This window comes from Priapulus caudatus, unplaced genomic scaffold (assembly GCF_000485595.1).
Source record: "Priapulus caudatus unplaced genomic scaffold, Priapulus_caudatus-5.0.1 Scaffold254, whole genome shotgun sequence".
In the NCBI taxonomy this organism is placed as follows: domain Eukaryota; kingdom Metazoa; phylum Priapulida; class Priapulimorpha; order Priapulimorphida; family Priapulidae; genus Priapulus; species Priapulus caudatus.
In genome coordinates, this window is record NW_014577315.1 from 419,458 (window position 1) to 433,436 (window position 13,979).

Here is a 13,979-nt window from a genome sequence, read left to right on the forward strand (position 1 = left end):
TCGGCAATATGCGAAATAGAGTAGAGAAACATTAAGACTGGTAGTAAATACATTTTGTGTTTATTGACCTTTTCTTTTATTGAGACGTTCTAAGTGCCTGTGTACCCTGGTACTATCTAATATGCCGGACCGTACCTCGCCTACTCCACTAACGAGTCTAGGGAGTCGCCTACGCCTACTCCCTAACCCTAACCCTAACCATATATCAGATAGTTACCAGGGTACGTTCCGATATATCGAAACGTACCCAGCGTACCCTCCGATAGTACCTTGGGGGACATAGACCCTATGAGCATTACAAGGTTATAGCACTATCATTACCTGATGCTGAATGGGTGAACTCCATCCCGTATGCTGCTCACCGTAATGCTGACATATTGCACTGGTCCCATGTTCTCGTGGGAAATAGCATGACTGTCTGTGTCATGTAATGTCAGATGAACGTCACTCTGATATGCGATATCCATATTGTACGTGGACACCTTTAGAAAGTTGGGCAACGATTAATGTACTAGAATTTGGTATATAATATTGCATCGACGTAGAACATAAACTACATTAAAAGTCAAGTATAGCAAAATGTTTCAGCTATCATGAATTCATGCTCATTTTTTCAATTAATGAATTGATGCCATCAGGATATAAACTCATGTATACATCCATTACAATCTAAAATATTACAATTGTCTTAAATGATCATACCTTCACAATCCAGGAATCTGTAATATAGACTTTTGTTTGCCCAAGGATGGAAGTAAACTTGGTGATCCTGCGATACTCAATGTTAATGTCTGATGCCACTGCATACCATCGGTTTCCATGACGTTCTAGCGTTTTAGATATTGGATGTTTTGACCAATTGTTTTTGTACCAATATAAAACTGTTAGAGTTGCTACAAGGACGATCAGCAGAGAGCAACATAGGAATCCTATCCACAAGTAGGATGTCTTGCCCAAGTTAAAGAGCTGCAATCCTGGTGATGTATAGCCAAGCCCAATGTAGTAACCTGTATGTAGAAATGTACAAATTAATTTCTAGTATAAGTAACTAAAATAACAATGCTTTATTGTTGAGCAAAGTTAACTATGGACGTCTAGCTCAAATGGCCCACGCCTAGTTTAGCACACCGGATTAGTTTAGCACATACATGCGAAAACACATTTGTGGTCCAAGTCCCAAATTATCCTTGACCTGCTAAAATGATCTAAAACTGAAGTTTAATATTTTAGAGCAAGCAGTGAAGCACCTGCATTCTCTAACATAACAAGTTTGTAAAGGAATTTGTGTGATTGTGTGATAATTTATTATTGATGATAGAGCTATTATAGTGTAATGACCGATGTAACACGAATCATGTTAACACAATAATACACCGAAAAAAACATACATAGTGGCAAAAGCGAGTGTATCAACACTGTTAACGACGTCCTGCGAATGTGATGGTGGATAAATCGCACGTCTTCACTTCCGATCAGACTCGAGAATATATTTTCAATCGTGAGACCACCTTCTCTGAACTCTCGTGGTGGAAACACTATACACATTGAAGCCAAAATATATCCAAATGTGTAAAGCACGTCATAGGAAGCCATTATAATAATAGATCTCTGTAATTATACTATTTACATTACTAATACTAACAAAACATAACAATATGAACGACTGGGCGCAGCCATGTATATGTCACCTACGCAGGTTAGACTGGTACTTGCTCCCACCTCGATTACTCGATGAGGGTCCCGTCCCACCTAAGCCGAGAGGTGGTACCGGGTACCAGTCTACTACGCGGGTATGAGTGGCGCCACCTGAGGTGATCCCTAAATGTGTGTCCTCTACAATCGACACAGATGCGATATATTTTGGAGATGCTATAACTCAGTAATACTTGCGAATATTTCTTCATGGAAAAAATATAAAACTATGTTATCTGCTCCAGTATGTGTGGCGCGCGAAGTATCTACTAAACGGAACCAATGAACACCCAATGGTAAAATCAGATAAAATGTAATTTAGCCAGTAGGTGGCGTCCATGTTTGGTTAATTATCTCTGGTTATCTATGCCATGGGCAAAGATATTATTCGATATCTCTATGATTATGCGTGTCAGTGGTCAGTTGTAGCTACGAGCCTACGTATCATCCATCCTTCGTATAAATAGCAAACTATTCTGGCGAAAGCAAGTGTGTAAGTTAAACCGACCAGGCTCTCCGACTGTTACACGGCGGAGGATACGCGGCTGTTACACAACCTCTCGCCACGTAGTGTTAAGCGAGATGGGAACTTGTGGCTAGCGAGAAGGGAACTTGTGGCTAGTGTGTAAGTCAGATTTCAAACCTGGACGTGTTTGTTCGAGGTTTCGCGGGGCGCGTTTGTTCAAATTTGTGTCTTCCAATCAGTGAATCACAGCTTTCGCCGCACGCGAGTTTTTAAAAGGCAGTGGCTACGGGTACGGTAGCCGTATCTTAATGTCTCGAGGCTACGTGTACGGGAGTCCATTCGCTTTCTTTCATACTTAACGAGACAAAGATGGCGGCGGTGGCGCCAGATTTCGAAATAATGCCTTGGGAAATAAATTCACGATTTGAGAGTTTAGATGAGCTAGAACCCTAACCCTAACCCTAAACCTAACCCTAACCATAACCCTAAACCTAACCCTAACCCTAATCCTAACCCTAACCCTAACCCTAACCCTAACCCTAACGCCAAAAAGGGGCTTCAACGACCGACGGCTACCGTACCCGTAGCCACTGCGTTTTTGGCACGTAGAATGGCGACTGAAGATTGATAAATTATTCATGACATCACACATGGTTCTCGTTTCTGATTCGTTGACGGTCGCTTAGATTTGTTTAGAGTCGGTTTAGAGTTAGTGTTAGGGTTGGGTTAGGGATATCGTTATGCGCTATTTGTCCGAGCAGTCGCGCATCGCACAGGCACTTGAAGCGTTTCAATAAAATACAGTCTTCACGAATGAAATTTCTAAACACTGGACCTTCGGTCCACCAAGCCAGTAAAATTTAACTGGACGCGGCTAATATTTACTGCACCAATATTATTTTTGACATTTTTGACAACTAAAGAACAAAACAAGTTCAATATCATTTTGTATTTTACCATAATATACCTTCGTACACACTTGCATATGATAACAGGTAGTACATACCTTATCAACATATACATCACATGCCTTCTAGCACATGCACTAGCAATAAAAGCTGCAAAAAGTAAAACAACTAAATCTGCGTTATGTCCTGTCAGTGAGCAGTGTATCATCACATGACCTTCTACACCTGCTATGAATAACAGGTAGAATACCTAATCAATTAAATCACATACGCTTCTACACCAGGCTGCTATGATAACAGTAGCAATACTATCAAATAATTCATGATATACCTTTAACAACTGCTTATGAAACAGTAAGAATACCTCATGACGTTTTGTTAACGATGAAGACAAAGTTTAAAAAGTGTTATTCAGTCCTTGTGTTTGAAAAAAAGAGCAGGCGAGATGCAAAATATCAACACGCCTTGGCTTGCCGAGGTAGTGGGGTGAGTGTGATTTTGCATCCAGAGTCCCCGCAGGTCACAGCAGCGAGAAGCTAGGGGTTCGGTGGGCATGGCCCCGCCAGGAAAAAATTTGAAATCAAGACTTCATCGATAATGCCATTTCCAGCATTTTTGGGATAAACAAAATTAGCTCTGGTCATTTGTAACTGCTTAAATTTGGACATTTGTTAGCCGATTTTTTCCACTCATAACCAATATATCAGTTTACTTGAAACATATTGATCGGGATCAACTTGAATCAACGGGGGCGAGTGTAGCATGTCTTAGTCTACAAAGAACAACACTCAATATTTCAAAGCAGGACATATTAAAACTTAATAGTAATTGCAACATCATAGATCAATTACGTCACTGTTTGTGCATTTTATGCAATTTGAGGTATTTCAGTTTCATTTCAAAAAACACATATATTGGCAAATAAAACTTCACTAAAAACCTTAAAATCAGCGCTTCTTTAATCTTTCCACTTGTCAGCCTGCAATTCTTCATCATCATCGTGCTCGATCTGCTGTAGCAATTGAATACAGTAACCCAGTCATATATCCATCATGTATGCATCGAAGGTCATGATAGATGCCCCACATTGTTTGGTTTTGGCGTTGGATTGGTATTGGGTGGGTTCGGGTTGCAAAGCAGAATCAACCGCAGGCTGAAGGCTTTGTATTCGACGGTGGAAGGTGTGCTGTTTAGCGCGGTTCAGTGAGTGCTAAACGGAAGAATACCCAGTCAACAGTACGTCATAGTCTTTTCGTCGGTGATAATAAATGATGAGCGGGATGAAGTGTACGATGTAACCTGAAACGGACCTAGCTGATTGTATAAGCAGCTTACAAAACTGTCGTACTACATAAAACATTGTGAACAGACTTTCCCGGCAATGTCTCGTGATGTTGAGAAGCCGTTTGCGTTTAATCCCTCGAGTTACGAAGAGTTGGATTCTCAATTGAAAACAAAAACACGAAAGAGGTGTGCGTTTTGATAATGACTAGCAATGCCGCGTTTTGTTCGCATTTTATGTACTATACAGTAAGTAGTCTCATAAATACTTTGATAAATTATTTAAATACTGTAACTAGAGTGGCTGAAAAAAACGGGTGGACCGACGGTCCATTTAACTTGTTAAATTTACTGGACCGAGAGAGATTTTGGTGGTCTCGGACCACGGTCCACCGCCTAACGTCGAAGACTGAAAATATATCTATTTACTACCAAATTCTTAATGTTTCTATACTCTCTTTCACCTATTATTGTCGACAGTTTCCTATCAATTCCGTCCAAATCCTACGTCCAACCATATACGCTGCCGGAGCCATTGCTTTCGCGGCGCGACTGTTGCACGCTTACACTAATATATATAGCAGGTAGGAAAGCGCGATCGCAAAATTCGCTCGACGCTCGCTGGATTACACACTTTCACAGCACCAATACACATCCAACAGCTTCCATCTTTGTTTCTCTTTCAACAACAGTGTTCACTTGTTATAAACACATAATGTCTCTGTTCGTAACCGAGCTGTGTCACGCGAAATCACACAAAGACTGACGAAATTCTCGCGTTCGTGAACCTTGCCCTGTAATGTAAATGTCTGTCAGAATCAGGAAACACCCACCGGCACTCTTCGTGACCTCATTCTTGCGCCGCAACGCTGCAACGTTTTTGCAACGTTCCAATGGCGAGGCTCAGACGGGAGTTGGAAAGCAGTGCGTCGCCTGCGCGCCGCCTATAGCCCATAGACTGGCACTCGCTCTCACCTCTCGGCTTAGCTTAGTCACTCGATGGGTAATCGAGGTGGGAGCGAGTCCCAGTCTATATATATAGCCCTGTACTTGCAGCCATTTACATTACAGGGCAAGGTTCGTGAACGCGAGAATTTCGTCAGTCTTTGTGTGATTTCGCGTGACACAGCTTGGTTACGAACAGAGACATTATGTTTAGGCTTTATGTTAGGCAATAATAGGTGAAAGAGAGTATAGAAACATTAAGAATTTGGTAGTAAATAGATTTCGTATTTAGTTAGCATTATATTTTATTGAAACGCTTCAAGTGCCTGTGGTGCAGCGTGGTATGCGTCGCTTTCCCACACCATAGATTAATTTGGTACTATGACACGAGTATATAAGATAGCCGAGTCGGTTTAGAGTTGATGTTAGGGTTGGGTTAGGGTTAGGGATATGGTTTTGGGCTCGTGAAGTGGTCTTGAGTGAAGTGAATTATTACTTCGCACAAATCAGAAACGCGAACCATGTGTGATGTCATGAATAATTTATAAATCTGCAGTCGCCATCCTACGGTTTAAAAACTCGCACGCCGCACCTCTCTATTATATTTTTAAAGGTGGGGACCCATTGGACCACCAAATCGCCGAGCTCAGAAACTAAGGCATTCTGCTAGGCTAGAACGGTTTCCTACGATAGAGTTTGGCACAAATACGATAATAACACGTTTAGCGCACTGCGCTACGTCCTTCTGTTACATTTTCGCATTTCCGTAATCAGAATAAGCCCCGCCTTCTTCGTTGATGGGCATGAATGGGGCGTCAACGTCGTGACCCGTTACTGCGTGTAGTGTTTGGCGAGACTGTTTGCTTTTCGTAAATAATGAAAGGCCCGGCCGATGCATTTCGCACCGAAGTGGAAAAATTGGGCATTTGTACCCGCTTTCAGAAGTGAACGAGTGCGTCATTCATTAAACATTGAAGTTTTTCTTAAAATTAAATAATTCCGAAAATCCCTAACCGCGCTACTCGATTGTTTTAGCCAATGAACGTAGCTGTGTGTGTGACGTCTTGCCCGCGCGCTTTATGGTTGGCTTAGTGGGCCTCGAAATGGATATCGAAGGCACGCACCTCGCAACATGCGTGTTTGTTTACATAATTATAGCTTTGTGACATCAGGATGGGCGGTGTCGAGAGTTCTGCGATGATAACCTCGTAATTTCTCTTACTTAAGGTGCATGGAACATTTTACCAATTTAATGGTGTCAGTTAGTCTCGGATATGTCACAGTAAGTACTAACCATGTATGTTTCACATACGTTCACCTATTTTGCACACAGGCGGTTGATAATTGTGAAAAATTGTATGAAGATTTATTTTTATTGAGACGTTCCAAGTGCCTGTGCTTTCATCAGTCTTGTACGTCAATGCACGTGCATCAAGAGCCATAAACTCAACACAATTTCATCGAGCTGTTGTTGTTTACACCTGAATGCGTGATTGATCAGGGAGGGGGTGCATGTAAGATGGAGACATTTTCTTTGGGGTTCCGAAAAAGACCATTCCACTTGACAATTTCATGGGCCATTTCAATTGGAAGCTCTGCATAATGGACCCCCAACAAGCCCTTTGACTGACTAGTCAAGAAATTCAAAGGTCTGTATATTGCTCTTATTTAGCTGCCGATAGTTCTTATTTAGAACAAAGTCTAAATGCAAATCAATATTGAGCACTCTAGAAATGTCCTAGGACTTACTTTTGATGCTGAATGTCATGGGCACATTGGATTTGACCCACGTCCGAGGTCGCACGAGGCCAAAATCATTGAAAAATGACCATGCATGCCCCTGCAGCAGTATTAAATGAACGGGCCCCTGCATCAACATTAAATAAACGGGCCCCTGCAGCAGCATTTTAGAAATATACGGGCCCCTGCAGCCAGATTGTCCAAATAAGATTCAGCTTGCACTGACTTGCTTTACTGTTACTAAAGCTAAGAGGGTCGATGTCCCCCAGGGTACTGCCGGAACGTACCCTGGTAACTATCTAGCTGATATGGAATAGGGTTAGGGTTAGGGTTAGTGTTAGGGTTAGGGAGTAGGCATAGGCGACTCCCTAGACTCGTTAGTGGAGTAGGTGAGGTACGGTCCGGCATATTAGATAGTAGTATTTAGTACCAGGGTACGTTCCGGCAGTACCCTGGGGGACATAGACCCTCTCAGCATTACTAAAGGTGAAGTAGTAGATAGATAGCTAGATAGATAGGCAGGCAGGCAGGCACCCTAGATAGATAGATAGACAGATAGATTTTTTGGCCATTTTTCTTTCAATAACAAATCTGTATGGATTAGTCCTCAAACTCTGGGGAAACTCGAGTCCTGTAATAGTAAACTACGTATTAGTGATGTGCTGTAGCTGCTGATTAGCTGACTGGCGAGTCATGACTATTAACCAATCAAGGCACGCGTCTCGTCTCATACACGCTTTGGCCGATGCATAGTTGCATAGAATCTAAAAATTAGAACGGGTTGGATCGAATAAAAAATACGGGAAAAAATATCGAGGAAACAGAATCGTGATTCGATTCGATTTCGGTGGATCGTTACAGCCCTAGTTCTTTAGTCATAATATTTGGTCATCACTTAGTACGCAGGCTTTGAGTTATAACAGAAATCTTGTATTGGTTATAAGATTGAAAAGGCAATCAAGTTCAGACAATATTGCCTGAAGAAAACAGTTCTGCATACTATCAGGATTGAAATTTAACACTCGCCAACTCGATAAAAGCGAGTTGATTTTTAAAAATGCGGGTAGAAATTTTCGTCACTTGCATTTCTGAGCGAGTACCCAGCCCTCAACACTAATGGTTGTCCGATTGCCCGGGACAAGTGATAGAGTGTCAGCTCACACAGTGTGGCTGTGTGTGCCTTGTGGGGGCGGCATTGATTGATATACAGTGGTGGTGGTGGTGGACGATTGTTTACGTCACGTAGGGCATGTTCATACTAATATGTAAGGGGTGGACACCGCTGGGCTGAGAGACTCAGAGAGTGACAGCAATACTCTTTCCTGAAATTGAGGAAAAAGCTGCAATCGGGAATGACACACAAAGAGTGTGCTGGCATGCGAAAATAAACGTTGTGTGAATTCATTATATATTATATATTTCATATATATTATTACAGTTTCCCATGTATATATCGTAATGTGACCCAAAACCCACTGAACCCAAAATGGACCTTAACGGCACATAGATTGTAAGTAAATTTTGGACAAGTAAAATAAAAATTCAGACTAGTAAAAATTGCTTCTTGTTGCCCGACAGGACAACCAGATCTGAAAATAAACGTTGAGGCCTGCTACCATTTTCAGAATGTAAAAATGAAAGTGCATTTCTCTGAAATCAAAACTGCAAGTTGTTCCATGACGTATTCGTTTGCTGCGCAATACTCACGCGTCGTACTGATTGGTGACGTCTATACGCTTGCCACCAATGTTAAATTGCCGATGTCACGAATTTTCTATGGTGTGTGTTTGTAAAAATTTTGTTGCAATTTAAAAAAATGAAAAGTAAGTACTATCGGCACTAAATGTATCCTCAAATTCTTACCTGATAAGATTGTTTTTCAGCTAGTTAAAAATCCAAAAAATATAGGCGATTTGATGTATTGGTCAAGACATTAAATGCTTGCTATGGGCTATGTATGAGTCACGAGTGTTTGTTCACATCGAACGGAATAGCAAAATAGGAAGTATAATGCAGCAATTTAATCAGAAAAATTGAACAGAATCACTTACTTATAATTTTTTTACTTTTACTATTTTTGGTGACATAGTCAATTTTTAAAAGCATTGTGACTGAAAGCGACCAGACGATTCTGATGCTTCCTGCGCAAGTTCATTGAACAAACGTCACTGTAACAGTTTTGATGTTTGTAATTTTTCAATTTAAATCGGAAGAACTGAAATGACAATGTCGTTCTTTCAAAGAATTGGCAAGGGAAATCAGAGAATTGATTCAAAAATCCTTCAAAAAATCCACGAACACAAAATGAAATGAACCCTTCTCATCGAAAGAAATGCTGATGATCTTAAAATGCAACTACCAGTTACCAATTAGCAAGTAAGAAAGTTGGGCACTTGCAATTTTTTGCAAGTGCAAAAAAATAATTAAACTTGATCCCTGATTATTGATATATATTCAGTAATATGGTGTTGATATAGAAACGTTTTTGTTGCAGCTTTCGTTGAGTCGAGCGTCAACTAATGCCAATGAGAAATGGGTTTCTAAAGAGTAAAGACGTAGAACATGTCTGGTTCAGCCTTCTCCGAACAAGGCCGCATAAAGGAGCACACAAGAACAGCCACTACTCCCACTGGCTCTATGGCTGGAAAGAAATCATGGAAATGTAACGTCTGTGATATAGGTTTTCATCAGAAATCTCAGTTAAAGGGACACATGAAAAGTCACACAGGAGAGAAGCCATATACATGTAAACCGTGTGAAAAAACGTTTTATTCATTTGGCCATTTGGAAAAACACATGGAAACTCACACAGGCGATAAACCATATGAATGTGATATTTGTGATGCTGCCTTTTCTTTCGAGAATAGCTTAAAGCAACACATCAAAACTCATACAGGAGAAAAACCATATAAATGTGAACTATGTGAAGCAGCTTTCCGTGATAGTGGTGATATGAGGAAACACATGAGAATTCACACAGGAGAAAAACCATTCAAATGTAACATGTGCGAAAAAGCCTTTACTGTATCTGGCCATCTGAGAGCACACAAAAGAACTCACACGGGAGAAAAACCTTATGAATGTTACATATGTGGAGTATCCTTCACACAGCAGACTACTGTTATGATACATATGAAAACTCACACAGGTGAGAAACCATATAAGTGTAGTATGTGTGATGCTACCTTCGCTGTTAAAAAGTGTGTAATTATACATGAGAGGACTCATACAGGGGAGAGACCGCATAAATGTGACATGTGTGAAGCAAGCTTCGCTCAGAAATGTGATTTGACAAGTCACGTGCGAACTCATACTGGAGAGAAACCTTATAAGTGTGATGTGTGTATGAAAGCTTTCTCTCTAAAGCACAGTTTGGTGACCCACATGAGAAGGCACACGGGCGAGAAACCATATAAGTGCGATTTGTGCGACGCGACTTTCATTACATCAGAAGCAGCCAAGTTACATCTCAGAACACATACAGGAGAAAAACCATATAAATGTGAACTGTGTGATTATGCATTCGCTGCGAGGAGTAACTTAACGACACACATGAGAACTCATACAAAAGAGAAGCCATATGAGTGTACGATGTGTACGAAGGCTTTTATCAAATCAACTCAGTTGACATTACACATGCGAACTCACACTGGAGAAAAACCCTATAAATGTGATGTGTGTGAATCTGCTTTTTCTCAGGTAGGCAACCTGAAGAGACACAAGACAACTCACACAGGAGAGAAACTATTTAAATGCAATGTATGTAATGCGACTGTTGCTGAGAAAGGAACTTTGAAAAAACACATGCGAATTCACACAGGAGAGAAACCGTACAAATGCAATTCCTGTGATGCAGCTTTTACTCATTCAGGTAACCGGAAAATACACATGAGAACCCATACAAGAGAGAAACCATTTAGATGCGATCTATGTAATGACACTTTTGCCTACCGACGTGCCTTAAAGTCTCATATGCAAACCCACACAGGCGAGAAACCGTATAAATGCGATCATTGCGAAGCTGCCTATTCGATGCCAGATAGTTTAAGAAGGCACCTCGGAAGTCACACAGGCGAGAAACCATATAAATGTGATGTGTGCCAAACACGTTTTGTTGTTCAAAACGGTTTGGCACAACACATGAAAATTCACACCGGCGAAAAATCTTACAAATGTAAGCTCTGTGACGCTGCTTACTCCAGAAATGACCGTTTGAAAAAACACGTGAAAACTCACGCAGGACAGAAACCATAAAATCTAATCGTGGGTATAAGAGCTTTCCGAGAGCAGTGTCATTCAAAGTCGCATCAAAACACAGTAGAGGAAGATGATGTGTGAAAAATTGCAATTGCTGGTCAACGTATCTGCCCTTTCTATCACCGATGAAGTATGGAAACTTGTCAACCATAATTAACTTTCTTCAGAAAACTTGTACGGGTAAACAAGTAGTCGGATGTATCTTGTGAGGTAAAGACCATAGAGGTCTTGATTGTCAGTTCATGGAATTACGACACGACAATTGTGTGACAGTTTGGAAAGAAAAGCATGTATGTGTTTATCTTTATTATAATTATAATAATATAAGGGCAGTATTCTCTAGTAACCAAGTCAAAATATGAACATGGGGAAAGCGTGGTTGACAAATTTACAATGGCTAGAGAGACTTCGCAACAAATGTTTAGATTAACTTTACATTCACAACTCATATTAAAATGAAGGCATAGTTTTATTGTTGTATAAATTTTATTATAGCATGCCGTGCATGTGTTACTACTTGTAGCTGAGCATGTAATGTAACAGAGGATTCTATTTTTTATGTGACGAAGGAAGAAAGTTTAGTTTTAGCTCAAGAGTACTAGGGTGGATATGGTTGCAAGGTTTTTTGCAACTATTTTGCACATATTTGAATTTATTTTTATATACTTTCATTTAAATTGTTCTGCAAATCAGTTGAGCAAATCCATGCAAGTACGGTCACATCGTTTGTGTTTTTTCAATAGTAACTAATGGTCATATTCACTGTGGTAAGCGTTCTGGAAATATGGTTTGACTGGATTTTCTCTCCAATTTGAACCAGAACTTGACCATTTTCTAGTTTGAGTTTAGTTAGAATTTCAATGCAACATCACAGCAATCTTTGCTTGTTATCTGATAATCGTTTTACATCATTGTGCAAAAAACGGTCATAATTGTTGTCATTGATATAGTCACTAATGGTCTAGTTCATTGTTAGTTTCACTGTTGTTATTATTGTCATAGCAACCAAGTTCCTACTACGTTTGGGAGCAAGCACAGCCGTAGCTAGCGGGAATGGGTAGGGGGAGGGGCAAAGCAGTTCCATTAGAATTTCCCATGGTCTTGAGAGTGCCACTGGTATACTGCGCACTGTTAATTGCCAGAACTCAAACTGCATATTGCCTTGCACCCCCTGCCCAAGGGCAGAATGAGTTAGCCACGGCCCTGGCACGTTTATAATCGCGAGTTGTTTTTAAAAATAGTTGGTATACAAAGCCCTACAGGGTGTCAGGGATTCTAATAATATACTTAGTATTTAGTTGTTTTGTAAATGGCTAAATAGTAGCCATTTTAGTTGTGCAGCACCAATGAAAAAAAGAAGAAGAAAAACTAATAAAATAAATAAAATCACATAAAAGTACAATTCAGATAATCTTCCTGCAACATTTTTTATTGCCGTATCTTGTAATTTTTGCCACACATTCATACGATTTATGAGAGCCACTAAATTCAGGGGTAGTACAGGAAAATCGCGCCACTGTGTGTAGCACGTCACCATTGCATGTTTAATGAATAACAAAGGAATAAAATCATATATACAACAATAGAGTTCAAGTAAATTACCTCAATGCAAAATAAAAGATGCTCTAAGGTCGCTTTTTATAAATAATGCATGTATATTTCAAAATTTATTTAATATTAGTACCTTAGTATCTACTATAGTAACAACACTATCTACTATGACAACCCCGGGGTGGCACTCTCTACAAAATAGGGTAGGTATGTGCCACTTAAGATGGAATTGGGGGTGGGGTCTCTGGTACTAACTCAGCACATCAAGCCCGGCAGCCACTATAGCCCGGCAGATATGTGAATGAATTGTGATTTTTATGATACAAGCATGAGCTTTGGCACACGGTTAGAGCATGCCATAAGGAAGATTTTTGGCTATAGTGCCATCGCATATTTGTCCCATGGCAACAATGGCGACCATTTTCCAAGATGGCCGCCACTCAAATCCATTATTCTTCATATTCAGCTAATATTCAACATAGAAACATGATCTTGGTACGTAAACTAACATTATCGGGGTCAAGGAACACATTGCAATCAAAATCATTATTGGTCGAAGGCCGCTATCTTGAATTTCAAGATAGCCGGTATTCAAATCCATTATCATTTAATATTTCAGCTAATATTCAACATAGAAACATGATCTTTGTGTCTAAACCAACATTATCGGGGTCAGGGAACACATTGCAATCAAAATCATTCTTGGTCGGTGGCCGCCATGTTGAATTTCGAAATGGCCGCCATTTAAATCCATTATCCAATTCAATTTATTTCATTGCAATTCAATCACTTTATTTACACCTGACAATTACATTTTAAAGGTATCATATTGGTTCAACAAATTAATTAACAAAGCTAATAAATTGTAAGAGTTGTGAAGAGTCACAAGAGCTTGTGACCACAGATAACCTGCTTAATATACACTGCCAGTACTAGCACATCCGTGTCAACTGTGCGTATTGACACCTTGGTATACCCTTCCTTCACAGCATTTGCTAGGTGCAGTAGGATGCGGGTATCAGCCTCCTCATGTGTGCATGGTGCAAGACCTGATATATCTCGGGGCTGAGTATAGAGGACGTCAGCATGATTGGTGCTGATTATTTGTTTGTCAGTGTCCGTCACACTAGATGCCAGGA

The 13,979-nt window shown here is 40.3% G+C and overlaps 2 protein-coding genes across 4 annotated transcripts in view; one reads left to right on the forward strand and one right to left on the reverse strand.

The window, feature by feature from the left end:
- The window catches only part of LOC106808125 (E3 ubiquitin-protein ligase TM129-like), an 11,178-nt gene extending 9,490 nt beyond the window's left edge, over positions 1 to 1,688 (reverse strand). The window contains exons 1-3 of one of the 2 annotated variants that reach the window (XM_014810705.1): positions 1,389 to 1,688; positions 703 to 1,007; positions 322 to 482 (exon numbers count right to left, since the gene is read on the reverse strand). In XM_014810705.1, coding sequence (XP_014666191.1) covers positions 322 to 482; positions 703 to 1,007; positions 1,389 to 1,593 — 671 coding nt within the window. In that variant the 5' untranslated portion in view covers positions 1,594 to 1,688. The remainder of the gene's footprint in view (positions 1 to 321; positions 483 to 702; positions 1,008 to 1,388) is intronic. The other variant, XM_014810706.1, reaches the window with a different exon arrangement.
- Positions 1,689 to 2,033: 345 nt separating this feature from the next.
- Positions 2,034 to 12,695, forward strand: LOC106808120 (zinc finger protein 658B-like). Of its 2 annotated transcripts, none has more exons than XM_014810695.1 (2): positions 2,034 to 2,185; positions 9,527 to 12,695. In XM_014810695.1, exon 2 carries the CDS (start codon positions 9,595 to 9,597, stop codon positions 11,284 to 11,286), a length of 1,692 nt encoding a protein of 563 aa, XP_014666181.1. In that variant the 5' UTR covers positions 2,034 to 2,185; positions 9,527 to 9,594; the 3' UTR covers positions 11,287 to 12,695. The 2 variants fall into 2 exon arrangements, with proteins under 2 accessions (XP_014666181.1, XP_014666182.1); XM_014810696.1 differs by lacking the exon at positions 2,034 to 2,185 and adding an exon at positions 2,280 to 2,317.
- Positions 12,696 to 13,979: the final 1,284 nt, after the last annotated feature.

Excerpts from the sequence above, each read along its gene's own strand:
- LOC106808120 (XM_014810695.1), top strand. The coding sequence starts at position 9,595 with ATGTCTGGTTCAGCCTTCTCCGAACAAGGCCGCATAAAGGAGCACACA.